At 35.9% G+C, this 18,598-nt stretch overlaps 1 protein-coding gene across 4 annotated transcripts; it reads left to right on the top strand.

Moving 5' to 3' along the window:
- Positions 1 to 1,081: 1,081 nt before the first annotated feature.
- LOC117243518 (protein Wnt-5b-like) lies at positions 1,082 to 17,911 on the top strand. 4 transcript variants are annotated; one of them, XM_033511083.1, is made up of 10 exons: positions 1,878 to 2,747; positions 3,010 to 3,323; positions 8,527 to 8,699; positions 11,194 to 11,278; positions 16,070 to 16,335; positions 16,676 to 16,856; positions 16,993 to 17,104; positions 17,196 to 17,298; positions 17,379 to 17,546; positions 17,689 to 17,911. In XM_033511083.1, exons 4-10 carry the CDS (start codon positions 11,199 to 11,201, stop codon positions 17,874 to 17,876), a joined length of 1,098 nt encoding a protein of 365 aa, XP_033366974.1. In that variant the 5' UTR covers positions 1,878 to 2,747; positions 3,010 to 3,323; positions 8,527 to 8,699; positions 11,194 to 11,198; the 3' UTR covers positions 17,877 to 17,911. The 4 variants fall into 4 exon arrangements, with proteins under 4 accessions (XP_033366975.1, XP_033366974.1, XP_033366973.1 ...); XM_033511082.1 differs by lacking the exon at positions 8,527 to 8,699; XM_033511084.1 differs by lacking the exons at positions 1,878 to 2,747; positions 3,010 to 3,323; positions 8,527 to 8,699 and adding an exon at positions 1,082 to 1,203.
- The last annotated feature ends 687 nt before the right edge of the window (positions 17,912 to 18,598 follow it).

Raw genomic sequence — 18,598 nt, 5'->3', positions numbered from 1 at the left:
TAACGTAAAATATTTTATAGAAATATCGATTTATAATAGATATGATTTGAATAAATATAGGTTTGCCATTTTGCTAATATAGTATAGACGATAATCATATGAAGCCAATAATAATATATTATTATAACGAAACGACTAAAAGATTGATATATTGGATCAGCAGATCGCTAATTGTATATATATGCAAATTATAGCCAGTTGTTTATCTAGCAATCAGACGGTTACATATTTCAGTTGGAGATTGTGATACGTGAAATATTATATTTTACTATAGAAATTATAATCAGTATTTAAACATTATAGAAGGAATAATGGCGTATAATTTCTAAAAATGTAAAGATCTATAAAATTTATAAAAATGATTACGTGTATACGTATTGTAGTATACCACTACAGAATTTCCTTACTATATGAATTCGCTTCATTAACTAATACATGTATCAAGACCTTGATAGTACGTCTTATTGTTTGCTTATGAAAGTTTTATTTAGATACCCTACTTCTTTCTAATTGCTCTATACGACTGCTTTCTTGAATACTTCTGTGAGTTGTACATTGGTTTTTTAAAAGATTTACTAGACAAATAATTTTAAAAATATAACGGAGAAACTGTTCAATTTATTTCAGAAATTTATAAATAAAGTGTTCTCGAAAATTGGCTTTCGATTCATTTTTGCTATACCACATTCGTTCGTTGGTGTTCCTTTGTTGAATTCCTAAAAAAATCTTTGTCGAACGAGAAGGATCACGAAACCACCCCTTTGTCTCTCCGGAATCATTCGAAGGAAAAAGAGAGAAGAAGAAAGAAAGGAGAAGTCGAATCGAAATCCTCCTCGGGGTTCTTCGCGAAAGAAGGGGTTGCATTCGGGCAGGAAAAAAAGAGCTGCTAATTGACACGAGCGATTGCACGTAACGGTATAATTAGAGAGAAGAATACGGAGCCTGGACCGGTGCACCGATGAACCAATGAACCGGCCAGAGAGCGGCAAGAGGGGAAGGAGAGAAACAGAAAGGCAAAGGGAAACAGGGGAGAGAAGCAGCCGGCGAGTTCCGTCGAGGGTAGTGATGGGCATTCAGTTTCTCCTATATCACGAGTTTTCAAACAATTTACACGTATATTGACACGTTGACTGGCATTGGGGGTCTCCGGTAACCGGCACCTAGACCTTCCACTGACGTCATGGAAGTCACCGATTAATTGAAGTAATTTCCACATGATTCAATGTACCTTTCCGACAACTGATAAGTTATTTCAGATTTATAAGAATTGTCAGTTCAGGTATTCAACAATTTCTGGAACAGAGCTGTTACAGTATATTCATTTATAATTTACTAAAAAATTGTTTAAATGTACGTCCAATAAGAGATTTTGATATGTTTACTTATTATGCATTTTTTTAATGTGGTTGATAATTGATGATAAGGCAAAATGGCTTGTCAGACTCACATTTCAAAGAAATGTTTCATATATTCCGCGAACGCGACGCTGAACTTACTGAAATAAGTGATACCATTTTGACGTCCTGGTTAGCACATCAAATTTACCCGGCAGTTAACGCGATAAATTATTCAACGAAACAGGTAACATAAATCTTTCAAGAAATTCGACAATTAAGTAAAATTCAATAGCGACAAGTATCTCAAAAAGAATACTTATCCGAACTGATCTACTGGCTACAATTTATCTTCAACGTTATTCGTCATATGTCGAGCTACATATTATAGAAGATAAATCAAAGCTATTCGGTTTTGTCATTCGATCGGTGAATAATCACAATAATGGAGAACTCGCGGTGCCAGTTTCAACTGATTCGAGGTGCCTTAAGGCCATCGCTAGTCGAGGGGGCTCCCTCTTTGGGAGAACGAGCAGGAGAGACCGATCCCGTGGCGTGCAGGAGAGACAAGGCAGCGGGAGAGAACGAAACGTACCACGGTCTCGTGGATTCTGCCTGCACTCTGCGACCATTCCGCAGTAACACGTCGTCCAAGTCGGTTTCGCAGCGTTCCTCGGTCTCTGGCCTCTTGCCACGAGGCAGCACACGTCCTCGAGATGATCCAACAACCGATCCGCCGTGGGACCGGCTTCTTTTTACCGATCCTGCCTACCTCTGTCTAAAGTCTCCTTCGAACGAAAGGAAACCTCTTTCGATTCCTGCTCCTGAAAAATTCTTTCGATCGTGCTGGAATTTCACGTGCCAAATATGGTTCTGTTTCCTTCTGCTCCCCTGGTCTCGTAACGTTTACGGGATCTCAAAGTGGTGAACAGGAAGGACACTTTAAAATAAGTTTCCAGTCAACGTGGATGGTGATTCTTAAGACGTTCGACCGGAGGAGAGTAAAGTTGTTTTGGAGTTGCACGTAACAGCTCCGGTGACGCTTCGTTTTTCGAATCGACGAGAATGAAGGGCCACGAAGAAGGTCGAGAGGATTTTAGCACGGTGAACCACAGCGTTCGTCGGGGACGCCTCGAGAAAGGGAAGTGACAAGAAATCTTTCGGTGTTTGAAGAGCTTACGAAATGATGGAGAATTAGAATGTGTTTACCCGTTGGTGTTTCGAGTGACTGTTTTCGATGACACTTCCGCGTCCGGTTGCCTTGACTAACAGGTGATCGTTGTTTCACGGCCGATTCCTCTTTTTTATATTTATCAACGGTGACTTACGAAAGTTTCCTTACACCCTCTGTATAATCGGCGTCGTTATTATCGCCGGAATTCATGATGGAAATGATTGAAGACAAAGGAAACCGTGAGATATTTTAAACATACTAATGCGGATAAGCGTAATCAAAGTTTGTTTTAGAAAAAAGTTGGCAGTGTATCTAAGTATTTGATTATTAAATAATCCTTTTTCTTTTCCTATTATTGAAAATCTTCAATTTTTTATTTTCAAAGAATTTTGTGACGGTACTATAATCTTAATTTTAGTTATGAATTGTTCGCTTATCTTCGAAACAAACTATCGCTAACTGTATATTATAACGATTCTATATCATGTAATATTTATATAGGGACATGAATAAGATAAAAGAAAAATTTTGTTCATCGAAAACAATTTCTTCCGCTGTATTTGTGAAGATCAAATGTTTCGATGCTGAAGATGAGATATGAATTGTGCCGTGTGAAAAATGATGGGTTTCCCGGCAAAACCGGAAATCTGAACAGAGATTCGATGAAAGTGAGCCGACACGAGTTGTGTTATCGGTATTAATTTAAAAAGTAAGTGGCGTTGTGTGGCTTTCGTCCATAAAAAAGTGAAACGTTGCCCGATCGTACTGGGGCAATAATTAACTCGTCCTTAACGACTTTGGATACACCTGGTTCGGTGAGTAATCGTTTAATCGGTTTAATGGGCTATGATAATTAACTATCGATAATGTAACCTTGCCTTTGTGATTAACGTATTAATATTGTAATTAGAAACTAAAATCGATAGGATTATAAATACATAGAAAGCCTATTCTATTTAACCCTCTAACCCATTAACCCTTTATAAGACTATGTAATTTGAAAAGTCATTCCGACAGCTAAATAATACATCCTTGCTTTTGAAATTTTATTTCGTTTTTATATCGCAAATTCAATTTAATTTAAATTTATCGCGTGTTGATCTAAGTTTTTCTTTCCTTTTAATTGACGTACATACGTATAGTGGTATATGTTCTTTAATGATTCTCTCAAACATGACGATTAAATGACGTAAATAAATTTGATAATCAGTAGTTTATATCCTTTGGAATGTCTTCCCGTTGCAAAAATGATTAGAATCTTTGTAATGCTCATTTGACAAACGGATACGCATATCGTAATATCAAATCGCGTTTCGATGGCGGCTCGACTCAAGACAATTTATTCCGGGAACAATATCTCGTTGAATTTTAAATGGCCGGTGTTATCGAAACTAGTTCACATAGTGCGAAAAATGCAACTGATCTATCTGGTTTTGTTACGTTCGCGCCGCATAAATAGAGAAATGCCGGAGCCGTGAGCAATAAAACAGTTGACGGGTTAATTACATTAGCTTTCAGATTCTTTGATATATTCGTAGGATCTTTAAAAAAAGCATGCATGGCTTATGTAATTGATTCTAAGCAGAAAATATAGGGACTGTGACTATTTTAATATTTCAATAACGAAGAACTATTAAGTCAACTATACAGAGATGAACAGAAGCATTCTACTAAGTTTCAATCCTATATTAAATCTTACATTGAAGTTTTTAAAACATTAAAACTGTTTGTCTATGGTTTCTATGTACCGTATGGTTTTTACAACTGAAACCAGAGTGAAATTGGAGCACAGGATATTCTAGATATCTGTAAAATTTGAAAGCATTCTAAAAAGAAGCGACTGAAAGAAATACACACGTATCTCATCGAACAAAATGTAAGTTCTACAGAAACGATCTCTGTTGCATTTCATTATGGACATGGCATTTCAAATCCACCGAATATTTTAGAAGTTGTTACGTTTTGGTTTTCCGTTATCGTAACATATATCTGGTTATGGATGAGGCGCAGGTTACACCAAGCAACCTTATCTCATCAGTTTGAGCTTTTGCTAAGTAACTTCCTTGCTATACGACAGATACGCAAGACGCTAGCCTTTCGTACTAGCAGATATACATAGATAGTATATGGTTGCAGACGATGAAAGTTGTCCGGTGTAGATTGCGGAATAACGTTGATTGAGAAGTTTACGATAAGAATTAATGGGATATCACTCATATCATACACCTCGTACACCGTTTCCTTTAGCTCTGTGTATTTCGTAATTATCCTATTAGTCATTCTTAGTGCTCTGTTTATTCTGATAATTATTCATTTTTAATTTAAACGATAATTTTTTACAATATTGTTTTCATAGTTCTATTTTACCATAATATCACAAATAACACTATCGTTAAAGTACGGAAGAATTTGTTAATGAATCGATAATTTGTAAAGGTATTTTAATAATATTAGGTAAATTCCACAAGAAGGTTCAGGTACTATTGCTTTTATTTAAAAAAATCCTTTGCGTATCCGGTAATTATTCTCTCATTTCGTCTAATCAACAAAAAGTTATGCGTGCGTCATTGAAAAGTGGCTTAACTGCGGATTTTATGCGAATTCTCGACGTTGAATTCGCCACTGTCAGTAATCGGATCTCGTTAGCGAAGAATCAGTGTGCGCGTTGGTATTCGACATCGATTAACATTGCCGTTAAGGTAAGCTTTCGTTTGAGAGGTAGCTTCGATCGATCGATGAACATTCGCGCCGCTGATCCACGACTTCCCTTCTGTGATCGCCGCTCAATGATTTACGAGACCCGAGGCAGATTAATTGCTGCACACTTTTAACGAGGCCCGGTGTTTCTCATCCGATGATTATCCGTGTTTTATCGTACTGCTGTCTAACTATTGCGCCTTGCCATTGTGCATCCTGCAACGAACCTTTTGTAGGTGGAAGACTTTTTTTCCCTTTTTTAAAAATCTTTTATTGTTGTAAATTTAATCGCCAAACGAATTTGATAATTATGTGATTAATCAGATTTCAGTTCACGTTAATTTTGGTAACTATTGAAGTATATGATCTTTCTTTGACAAATTTTTAAAATATACCAGCGAAAATAACGAGTATGCGTGTTAAAACATATACATTATCGATATCGCAATTAATTCGAATTTATATGTTTCCAATTAAACAACTATTTCCATCATAATTAAGCGAGTTCAATTTGCTTAATTCAATAAGCATCCGTATTACTTTACCATTTCCATACGTAAGTAAGGATAAAAGCAGTTAGCAGCCACCTGACTGGGAGACATCATAAATTTGCCGCCGATAAACCTACTGAAATCCTATAATAGCCGTATCATCGCACAGGTATCCCATGCGATAGCAGAAGCAGTAAACGGCATAAAATGTGAGAATACTTAGCTTATCGGACTTATGAATTTAATTGTAATTCTTTTAATCATCGAAAATTTTATCCGGATAAAAATTTCGTATATTCTACATCAAAACGACTTATTCTCTCATTATATTAATTCATTCTTTATTCTTTCTCATAATTTCCTCCTACCTCGATCAGTTATCTTCTTCTTTATCTCCTCTTTCCTTTTTTTCATTTTTATTCTCCCCTTTTCCGTTCGACATTCTACCGTTCCGGCCTCTGCTCGCTTCCCCCCAAGATCTTTATCCAATTTCTTTTCTTTTCTCTCTTTCAGCCTCCTTTTTTCCATTCAACATTATCGTTTCCTTTTTTTCTTTCCTGTTTCTTTCTCGTATGTTTACAATTTCTTTAACTTTCTCTTCATCCCCTTCCACCATTATTTCTTTCAGTTCTTTCTTTTTCTCTCTCTCTCTACTGTCCCTCACCTGAAGTCCTCTGTACGCACCTCCTTTCTCTCCTCTCGAGTCTACAAGCCGAGTAAGCACGCTCTCGTTTTCTCGCATGCACGCGTACGGTGAATGTGTTCTCGTATCGTCCCTATCCAGCAACTTCGTTAAGAGGACTCGAGTCGTCCTGCCGCTCCTCGTGAAAATCCCGGTCCGACTCGTCGAGGACAGGTTGATGCAACGACGTGCATACCTTTTCCCTGCCATGGAAAACAACGATCCGCTCTTACCTGGGTGTAAAGTGGTCTGGGTATTTATGAATGTTTAAGAACGTGGAATAATGGCCCTGTAAAATGTAAAAACACAGGCTTGCATATCGCATACGCTAGCGTCGAGCAGAATATCGTCCAAGGAATACTTTATTCCGTGTACTTCGAAAGTATTCGATGTCATATAAATCGAACGTTACGATCTGGAAAGATTAGCTACAAGCACACAGCTCGAAAACACTAACGTAGGATTGATGGTGATCGATGGTGATTCTATGTGCACAGATAAAGTTGAACAGGAAGAATCTAGTTCTTTCGTTTAAGAGCGCGTTTCTTTTAGAAAATCCAGTTTGAAGTAGATGTCATTGGATCCTCAGCCATGTTGAATCGTATTCTATCAACAGTTTAGCTAAGTGCATACAAAATGTTATGTAATATTCTTGGTGTTAAAAATATTTGTTGTATTAGTATCTTATATTAATAAAACAAAGAGTAGCATTGTATATATCCTTAATGCCAACCGAGATTTACTTATGTATGACATCTCCTTTTGAGTAAAACTGGTAATAAAGTTAATGGTTTGAACTGCATGTCTAGTAGAACCGCGAGATAGGATTGAAAGATGTAAAGCATAAAGCCGTCATGATGTCTCCTAAATTGGAGCGCTGTCCTTTAAACAAAGCGGTTACCGAATATTGTTGAAAAGGATAGCAAGTAGATGTTATCTAGACAATGATTTATGGCGGATCATAATTTTACGATTATACGTCAGGATACTTTCATATCGTAGAAGACTATTTCAAAGGAGCCGAGAATTTATGTTTCCTTCCTTATGTTTGGAAGCAACGTAATTAATAAAAATATATTTTACACTTTTCCCAAAACATTTACACTATTCCAAAACCAATGCTAATCGCAATCCGAATGAGCGTATTATACATATACATATCTGAAATGCGCATGTAATTACGAGTCTAACAGGAATTAAATTGCGATGTTAATGCTTTCCCGTCCGCTTGTATCAATTCTTGGCCTTCTTCTTTCTCACTCTCCCCTTAGATATTCGTAGCCGGCAAACGTGTACCGTAGAATTTCAGTGAGTTTATCGGCAGTGAAGTTACGATAATGTTTCCTGGTCAGGTGGAAGCAGGCTGCTTTGCGCTTCTCTACAAGGCCAACAGCAATAGTAAAGTAATGAAATTATGTTTTACATTTTATGTCAATTTTTTTTTATCCATTCGTCTCAACCAGATTACATAAAAACATACATTTCATTATTATATGAATTATTACATAGCTCGATGAAACGATCATAATATAGCTTCATGAAACATGATTTTATGATATTTACAGTTTCGTCCAGATTGCTCTTAAATTTACTATCTAAAGTACAGATAAAGATATTGACGCGTTTTATTTGTTAAAAGTTGTACATAAATACATTTTCCTAATACGATTCCTAGTTCTTTGTATAAATTCAATTTATCTTAAAAAGATTAAGAGAACTCGATGAATAAATTAATAAGGATTAATCCTCTATGCAACTTGCAAGTTATATACATAACTTTTCCATAACTTTTAGATCACAATGACAAACTACGATCTTTGTCATGATGAAACAAAATTCTGATTGTAGACCGATAAATGTTTATCGAAAAAGCACGTCAATAACAAAATGATTATACGACTAATTATGACAATAAATCATCTACGTTGAAATAAAATTTTCGCTTGGCAAAATTAACGAACGTATCTCTAGGCGACGATTGAAGATACGACGTCCTCGCGGTCCTAAAGATCTGTACCTAATTATCATCGCGAGCCGAGGATTCTTGAAACTTTACAGATTTCCTTTTCCTCTTTTCAATGGCCGTTAGCCACGGAACGTCGTGTGCGCTTTTAATATTAGATCAACGATCTTTTACGATCATTATAGCCAGCGTGGTACCATCCAGCTGCGCAGGATCAACGATCAACCGACGAAGACCAACTCATTCAGCAACAAATGTAGCGGTGCTTGCACTACCGCCGGTCATGTCTTGTTCAACACGCCAGCGAGATACTTTATTGCTGATAATTCGAGGCCGGTCCCGCGAGAGACGTGCTGAAGTACGCCATTTACATTCCTGTCGTGATCACAAATGCATTTTATACACCGGCTAATATTCTGCTCGATCGCGTGGGTTAGATAGACGAGGATATACAGGGTGCTTTTCTAGTATACTAGAAGCTTTAAATCCTGTTAGAATCCTGGAATTTTTATATTCTCTCCCTAAATGATATAGTACGCTATGTTATTTTTAAATTTATTGCCTATCCAGTTTCAAACATAAATATCTTGGTAAAAAATATACCTATCCCATTTGTTGAAACCTACCGGCTGCAATTAATTTATATTCAGTCATGAAAGTCATCATATAACTCTTAAACCTGAATTATAACACCTTAACTTTTGGTAATTGAAGGATCCAGTAGTGAAAAGACACATTTGACAATATGTGCTATAAATTTCTAAACCTCGGAGTTTTAGGAGAAATAATTTTATCAGAAAACGTTATATTTCAATAGCTAGATAGACGGCAACTGCTATAAAATTTTGATTGTAAAATTTATCGACCCATTAGCTCCTGTAACTTTGGTACATTGCATTAATTCGGATATACACGATTTTATAGTTTTACTAATAAAATCCAATCCAAATAAACTATTACATGTTCGCGCATAAAGGTGCTGCATGTACCTTTGGATCTTTACTCATTTTTTAAAATTAACATTACACCTACGGTAATTTGCTGACATACATTTCGCAACTGACGACAGGATACCATGTTCCTTTAAAAAGCTCCCGTTCGCAAGCGTGTTTAATTTGTTTCATGGTCGGTTCACTGAAATTATAGCAAGCCGGGATCAAAAGTTACAAAATTTACGACTCGTAACTTCAGCGAGTAGCATATATTAACTAGTCGCAGCGGGCAACTTTGAATGCAACAGCCACCCGTCGTGGTCGAGCAAGGTGTAACGCAAGAATCGATGTGCCATAATCGGGCCGAGCTTTTTGATTTAACAGCGCAGCGTTTCTTAATGAACGACGCGCCTCTTCTTTCGCTTCTTTTAAAACCAGTAGCGGAACTTTTTGATCCGCGATCGGGTTACCCAAGATCATTCACTCGCGAACAAGACCCAAGGCATACTTTTTTATACGAACCTGTCATCGATTACCAAGACCTTGAGATGCAACGCCATTCTAAAATGAGATCGTGATTATTTTAGATTTAGAAAGAAGTATTTATATCTTGCTAAAATTAAACTGTTCGAAGTAGTTAATAAATAATGTATTTTGCCTACGAAGATAAAAGTGACCTTGAAAATATAAATACCTCCGTATTAGTTCTCGATGTCTAAATTAAGATATTTCCCACTAATGTTCTCATGAGAATCAAAAAGGTTCAATAACATAAAATTCATACCGTTTGGCTGGCCAATGATGGCTTTTCTACTGAAAAATTCCAGACATTCCACTTTGATACTAGCAAAACCAACAGATCAAAATGACTACACTAAAAAAATTCAGAAAATTTATTATTTCCGCCATCAAAACAGAATCTGCCCCGAATTAAATTTAAAGTAAGGCTATAATTCTAAAACCACCTTTCTACTAAGTCACGAAACTTGATAGCAATACGTATTAAAAATATTACAGACTTTCCAAATCTAAGTCAACGCTTGCAAACAGATATATGTACGTTCGCCATGTGCAATCAAGGCGAGAGTATACCCATAAACCATAAATACAATATTGTCGCTAGACTCTACTCATCAACAGGTATAGTTCTCGTGTCACCGTAGCGTAACAGTTGAAAATGAAAAGTTATAGAGTTTACGAGTCGTAACTCAGGTCTGTAGTTTCTATTAACCAGTCGCGTACATGGCTGGGGCCTGGACCGAGAACAAGAACCGAGGACTCTCGTGAGTCGCTTCAGGAGCAAGCAAGGTGTAATGTCGAATCGATGTACCATAATCGCCTGGACTTAGGTGTCTTTCGTTTCAAGCCGAGGCTACGGCGTGCTTGCAGCCCACAGAACTGGTATACACGTATATATGTATATTGTATATACTAGTACGTGTACTCACGTACTCATTTTGTATACCGGGTGAAGCACTTGGTGTTACTGTTTGGAATTCCCTTGTGAAATGGTCTTAGCAGATACTCTTCGTGATTGTGTTTCGTGAAAATTATTTTTAATTCGAATAACACGGTTTTTAATGGAGCTCGAATATTAACGGGTCCGTTCAAGTGCATACACGCTATCGCAAATGCAAATAAATATTTACACACGAAAGTTGTTTCACTTGGTGGAAGAAACTTAATAGAATGCTCTGACTTTTTTTTAAAGAGATTTTTTTTAACGGAGATATGTATTTTTATTGTCGACGATTTATTGCATGTTTCAAGATACATTCGACAACATGTGTATCCCATATCGTAATATATAAATTCTGCCTTTTTTTTTTCTTTGGTCTTATCTTTTGTATATTAGAACTTAATCGAGAAAAATGGTAAGACAATTTGGAAGTTAATACTTATATCGAAATTACTTTGCAGGCAAGATGGCAGTTTGCAGCAGCTTACTCATTATTTCGCGATTACTTCTCATCGTCGTAGCATTGACTGTACCAGGAACATGGATGTGAGTATCCCTTTTTGTAGAATTACCAGCCTCTTAAATTAAAGTTCCAATATCGAGTATTTCGATACCGTTAAGATATAACTGATTATATTCAATTACGAATGTAATATCCAATTTTTATATAATTACGAATATTCAAACATTTAAGTAAAAACGTTATAATGTGCATTCCCTCATAATGTTTGCTATTAAATGCAGATAATAATTCAGATTTCCCTAAAGGAGTAAGCGTGAAATTCACAACCCCTACGCAAAATTGCCTAATTACTCGGCGCAATCTTCAAGGTACAGATCGAAGAACACAAGTACGGGGTATCAGGACGATAATCGATAAATTAATATGTCGTGAAGAGAAAGGTACGGTTCTCTACCCTCATCAAATTCCCGCAAAAATTGCCCACGCAACGACTACCATAATTTATAGCTCTTTGTATACAGCGAGACGAAATCGCGTCGTGGGAACACGATCGAAGGATTTTTCATAGAATCGCTGTCCTCTTTCTCAAAGTACCCCCGACAACGGTGTGTCTAATTTCTGAATTGCCTTAGTCACCCCTAACTTCCACCCCTGCACGTCCATGACAAATCATTGAATAGTTCCGAGATCGGTACAGATTTCATGGCGTGGAATTTTCATCCGTGAAGATCCTTCATGCCCCGCTTCGTAATTGGATTTTTGGAAATCACTGGGAACATGGTATTTTTTCTTCTGCTTCGGTGAAAGCTTCTTTATGTTTTTCTAAATCCCTTCCTTTCGTCGAAATTTCTGGCCAGTTGAATTGAAATGGCAAATATTTTTAGTAGAAAGGAAAACGAAGGAAGTCTAAAATTAATTGAACGAAGCTTCAAATGAAATAAGAGTTAAATGAAAAAGGGCTAGTTCGTTTGATAAATTTTTGTTCAATTTTTCTTCCTAGGCTCTACCTAATATGTCAAAGTTGCGAGTATCGAAAGTGGATTATAATTAATTTAAAGTTGTTAATTTTAAACAAAGAATGTCGAGAAACAAACACTTTTGATCGCTGATAAATGCCACCAACTTTTCCATTACACTGCTTCCCATTTCAAAATTCAAAAGATGACACTAATAGATTTCGATCGTTGATAAATGATCAATAACCCTTTCAGTCATTACAGTGGTTTTTTTTTCTAAATCTCATCGCTAAGCGTCTCTGATCAAGAAAATGCCTAATCATTTGGGCGGGACTCATATGATTTCCATAAAAGTTAATCCGTCTTATCTGAGCTTAAGTTAAGAACTCGATGGATGTAATCTCTGGTCGTTTTAATTTTATCTTTACTACATCCTAATTAGATCTGAGCTTTTGAGAGATCTTTCAAAGAGCTTTTAATAAATTACTTTCAATATTCGCGCAATTTCTATGTACTTTAACAAAACCAAAGAGTTCCGTCTTAAAGATACAGATTTTGTTCAGTGAATTCCCACCTTATTTGCTTCTTAAAAATTTGTATATTCAACTTTTCATTCGCCACATATCCTTGTTATATACTTTATCCAGCGAACAGACTCGACGTGAGTATCTACTCTGTGCGTCGTAAATGGCAGACTTGAATTCTTCCATGACTTACGGTTTTACGTGAGCGAATTAATTACACGACATTTCAGTCGGCAATAAGATACAGCGTAACTTGAGCAATGGTCTATGCAAGATAAAACAATTTTCTCGCAAAAATGCGCGTTTCTCTCGCTAATCTACCCTCCAGTATCAACGTAACAACCCCTTAAGTCACGACTAAGAGCCAGCGTCCAGATTAGATTCCAGACACACGGCGATGTGCGTGTGTTTAAGTGCAGGAATGAATTGATTCACACCAGGCTATTCCCGGTGCACTATTTCTCCGTGAATCGCGACGATATCGAAACAGTCAGATTAAAGGGTGGCCTCGAGACATTTTTCTCGTCCCACGTGAGAAGAAAGTGGCGTCATTGTTGGCCGCGACACGATACTTTCCACTAGATGTTTTAGTTTCTTTCGTTCGATGTTAGACTAGAAATCGGTTAGCAATTCGCTCGATTCGCTTTAACACCGAGCGTATAGTTTCTTTCACTTGTAATATGATCAATTCTTATTCTTCGTTTCTTAGATTTCTACGAAATGATACGTGCATGTTGAGCGAAAAAAAAACGAGAAATAGGAAAAACAGTAACATAAAAAACGAAGAATTCCTGCTCGAACCGTAGAAACAAAAGTAGGTATGTGTTACTCCAAAATGGTCTCTTCCTTTCCTTTATTCCTCATCCCTTCTTCCTTTACTTTATTTCCTTCCTCTCTTCCGTTTTGATCTTTTTGCCGATATAACGATGATACCGATAAAATTTTTGTTCATTCTGAAATAATTTATGTATTGCATGAAACTTTGCCTACTTTTAAATTCCCATGTTTCTTCCTTTTCATCCTCAGCAAGCAAAGATAAAATCCTCATAAACTCACAGTCATTTCTTTAAGAATTTCTTACATGAGGAGCACAGTCAAAGTAACTTTTAAAGTCTCGAAGGAATGTATATTTTTAGTTGTATTAATGGAGAGATCGTACTTCATGGTTGATAATTTACTACTGCTAATAGTAATCATTATCTCAATCGTTCGTCTCTGCTAACACTAAAATAATACGGATCGATTACATTACTCCTACGCAAAATAAGGTGGATAACGTATACCTGAGCATTCTGAGGAATAAAGTCTACGTCGCTCTTCAATGTTTATCAGAAAAAAATTATCACATATCCGATTTAGGATAATAGAACATAAAATTATATTTAAATTGATTGATATTTCAATGTGTAACGATCGAATCTCGTGCAAAGTAAAATTTTGTAAATTTCTACTTTATATTGGAATTAATTTATCATTAAATTCGTGGATACGTATTAAAATTGGCCCCATTTCTATCTCTTCGTCCAAATGTTGACAGAGTTAAGGATTAGATCAATGAATTGAAATAGCAAAGTTTATTCAACGGGAGATTAAAATTAAATATAATATTTCAATTAGAACACCCGGTACGTAAAACCATACGATTGCCGGTATAATCTTTTAAGAGACACGGGGCATTACTTTTTGGGACGGCACGGCCTACGAAGTGCCCCACGAATTTGCGTGGGCAGGATCCTTCGAAATATTATCGTTCCCCTCCCATGATTCCCTGCGTCATTGTTTTAGGGGAGTGCAAAGCTGATAATATATCACAACCAAAACGTGTTCCGGAATATTAATGCAGTCTATTATGCATACCCTAGTGTAGTTTACCATGAGACCAATGGTTGAAAATCTTAATCCTCTAAATCTCGTTCAGATTAGTTAATTCGCTTCTTTAATTCGAGTGACTTCGCTTCAAGCTTGTATTCATGAAAGTCAAATTGCTTGATTTGAAATCGTTTACCTTTTTTTTTTAATATTTATCGGTGATGTCTTCAAGCACTGTATGTTACGTGGGATAGTATCACGCGCAACTTTCACCCCAGTAAAAGGGATTAGAAACTGCAGTAAACAACGGCATAGAAACATCTGAGATGTAATAATACAGTTTGCTTAACGTCAGGAGCGATATCTCCTACACAGAGTGGTCTACATAACTGGGACAAGTTGTATCTCTTTCTAAGCTACAATTAAAAAATTTTGACAATTAGCTTTTATCTTTTGGAATATTGCTTCCAAGTGAAAATGATTAGAGCCTTGATATTGTAAAAATCTTCATTAATTTAGTACTCATCTACTTTCCTAAATACTATACTCAAAGTATTTTAAGGCATCGTTTAACGTTTGGGCAAATTTCATCGCAGTGTAAGGAGAGCGAACGAGAAAATTAATTTGATTCGATACTTGGGAATATCCAATAACTTGTACACTACATGTTGATCTTTAACCCGTTCTACTACCCTTAAAATATCGAACACGGATCCTCATATATATACGCTATATATGACATAACTTTCCTATTGTTTCCTACACGTTTTGCCCATCAATCCTGCGCATTGAGGTCGCTAGACTGCATTTTATGTATTCGATTGGCAATATCAGAGCATCCAAGTGTGTACAGCATACACTCATACTCATGCTTATATCGTTGGTAAAACCTTTACGAGCACCCGTTTCGAATTTCAGATTGGTAGATCCGTTAGAGACCCCCTGACTTCTGTCCGTGACGGCATCATTCCATCATCTCGCTCGGTTGACTCACAAATGTACCATTAAAAATCGGCACGGAGAACCGTTCTTCGCCCACGGCTTTTCAGCTCCAAATTTGTATAATCAGCGTAACAAATCTTTGCAAGTTCGACCGAATTTATACACGCCTTTTGGAAAAGAAGGGGGCGTCGAGTATTCAACAAAGGGTGGTTGATCGAGATGGGTTTTGCAAATATCGGACAAGCTTCCACGTTGGAAGTTATTTGTTCGAGCTAAGAATAGATCTCGCTCGAGGTTCCATTGAAACTTATTATCCTTGTAAAACTCGTATTGAAATTTTCTAATATAATATAAAATAACTGAAACAATGTAAAAATACACGTGATATTTGAATAACGCTACTAACTGTTAATCGCTACCCTGAAGTATCCCAAACAATATTCAGTACAGTTAATGTTTAACGTTAATCAAAATGATGGATTTAATTTTTATTCAACAGAGGTACATATTGGCTTGGTGGAAAAATTATATCAACTCCATCTTAAAGTTAGATCTAAAAGTTATATCTTAATCTATCGCTCTATTCTTTTCCGTTCTGATTTTATCCTAACGTTTGCATCGCTTTTTCCCGTGATCGTTTCAGAAACATCGGCCTGCAACACTTTCCACAACTCGAAACTGCTCAGATGATAGAAACCTACGACGTCGCTGCATCGAGCATTTGTCATGGGCTAAAAGGGCTCTCGCAAGGCCAAGGGAAGCTATGCCAGTTGTCCGTGGATCACATGCCAAGTGTTGCGAAGGGTGCAAAATTTGGAATTCACGAGTGCCAGCATCAATTTCACGACCGAAGATGGAATTGCTCCACTGTCTCTGATGAGTCAGTGTTCGGACCTATGCTTAGAATAGGTAAAACACTTTTATACAAGCTACTTATATCAAGTTCTTTCTTTCTTCGTCAATGACCTTTTGTTGGCAATACTTGTTTCCTAACAACCTCTTATTTACGAAGAGACACATCACGATGCGATGATCTCATTATTGCAATCAAGAGATAGGTAGGTTTCAATAAACAGTACGGAAGAAATGAAGAATATTACACTAATTCATGGATCGATCAAGGATAAGGATTCTTTTTAAAGAAATAAAAGTTTTAAAATGTTATCATTTATAAATAAGTTTTTAAGCAGTTATTGGCATATCTTTAAATGCTAAAAAAAGACTTAAACGGACGCGTTCCTTTTCCTAGCAAGCAGAGAGACTGCGTTCGTCCATGCGATCACAGCTGCTGGAGTGGTATATTCGATTAGCCGATCTTGCAGAGATGGACAATTATCCTCGTGTGGATGTTCTAGAAGCAGCAGACCCAGAGATCTAAAGCGAGACTGGATCTGGGGTGGCTGCGGAGACAATCTCGAATACGGTTACAAGTAATTATTGCAAACTCTTTTTTAATTCCACTAACTGTTTTAAATTTCTTCCTGATCTGTATGTATATTACTGTCAATGTTTAATATGCTCAAAGCTTTCATCGAGAGCTTTCTCTAATAGATTTTATCCGTTTAGATTTACACAAGCATTCGTTGATGTGAAAGAACGTGAGCGAAGTTTTAAAAGAGGCAGTAGAGAACAAGGCAGAAGCTTAATGAATCTTCATAATAACGAAGCCGGACGCAGGGTAAATTTCATTCTTTTTTATTTGCATTTTATTAAATAGAGACAAAGAAATCATTAGCGTTAATAATTATGAAATTAACAAATTTCCAAAGGCTGTTATAAAACGGTCCAAAGTAACGTGCAAGTGTCACGGAGTTTCTGGAAGTTGCAGCTTAATTACTTGCTGGCAGCAACTTGCTTCCTTCCGAGAAATTGGTATGTTTTTTTTAATGTAGTTACTTTTAATGTTGCGATAATAGAATAATATTATAAATACATATTAATCATCTTTACAGGTGATTTTCTCTTAGATAAATACGATGGGGCAACAGAAGTGAGAGTAAATAGACGTGGGCGTCTGTCTATGCGAGATCCAAGATTTTCGTTACCTACTGCGAATGATCTAGTTTATTTGGATGAATCTCCAAACTATTGTCTTCCTAATGAAACACTTGGATCGTTAGGTAACAAATTTTTATTCAAAAACTTTAAATGATTAATTTATTAATTTCTTTTGATAGTTTTCAAAAATATTAAATAAATACTACACGAGACTATGCTTATACAAATTTCTTTCTTTCTTTACAAAAAATAAATATTTATTAGGTACACACGGAAGAATTTGCAACAGAACATCATCCGGTATGGATGGATGTAATCTTCTTTGCTGCGGTCGAGGATATAACACACAAAAATCAACCATTAGAGAACGATGCGAGTGCAAATTTCATTGGTGTTGTTTCGTTGAATGCAAAACTTGTGTTAAAAGCGTAGATATTCATACTTGCAAATAAAATTTCAATTTTATTTTATACTTTCATAAGAAAAATTTATGTACCTTTTTGTGATACAATTCTCCTCGGTATTTCAGATAGACATCAATTATTAGGGAATATTATACTGTGTATATACATTTCTTAAACTTATAACAAACGTTTAGCAAAATACTTTAGTAAAATGCTTACCTATTATCATCATCATTTAAAAAATGTGCTATATCATATTTAACTTAAAATATGCACACTAATCCTTTATTTCATACTATTATAGATGTTTCTCATGAAAAATTGGATGTATGAATGAATACAAATAGGTTTTTAAAATTCTGAAAATAGTTAAATGATTAAAAACACTGCTTGCATCTTAAAAATTATGAATTTAATATTATTCAACAATGACATATATGCCCTATTACCGGTATTCAAAATTCAAATTTTAATTTTTAGACTGAAGTATTATTAATGTTTAAAGTGTAATATATAGATTTATTTTTTCATATGTGCAGGATTTTCTACAGAGTCTCAATAAATATAAGTGCACTTTACAAAATCCAGTAATAAAAATAAAAGCTATAAATACAGTACAGTTATTTATGAAGTTAACTCAACCAAATTAAGATTCATAAATGACTCACGGTCTGTGATTTCATAAATTAAAAAGAAAAACAAAATAAAAGACTTCATAAATTTTCTGAACTATTTAGATATTTTATCTACAATTATGATACAATTATTAG

The sequence above is a fragment of the Bombus vosnesenskii genome, unplaced genomic scaffold (genome assembly GCF_011952255.1).
Source record: "Bombus vosnesenskii isolate JDL3184/JDL3185 unplaced genomic scaffold, Bvos_JDL3184-5_v1.1 scf7180000013266, whole genome shotgun sequence".
NCBI lineage: Eukaryota > Metazoa > Arthropoda > Insecta > Hymenoptera > Apidae > Bombus > Bombus vosnesenskii.
This window is presented reverse-complemented; position numbering and strand designations above follow the sequence as displayed.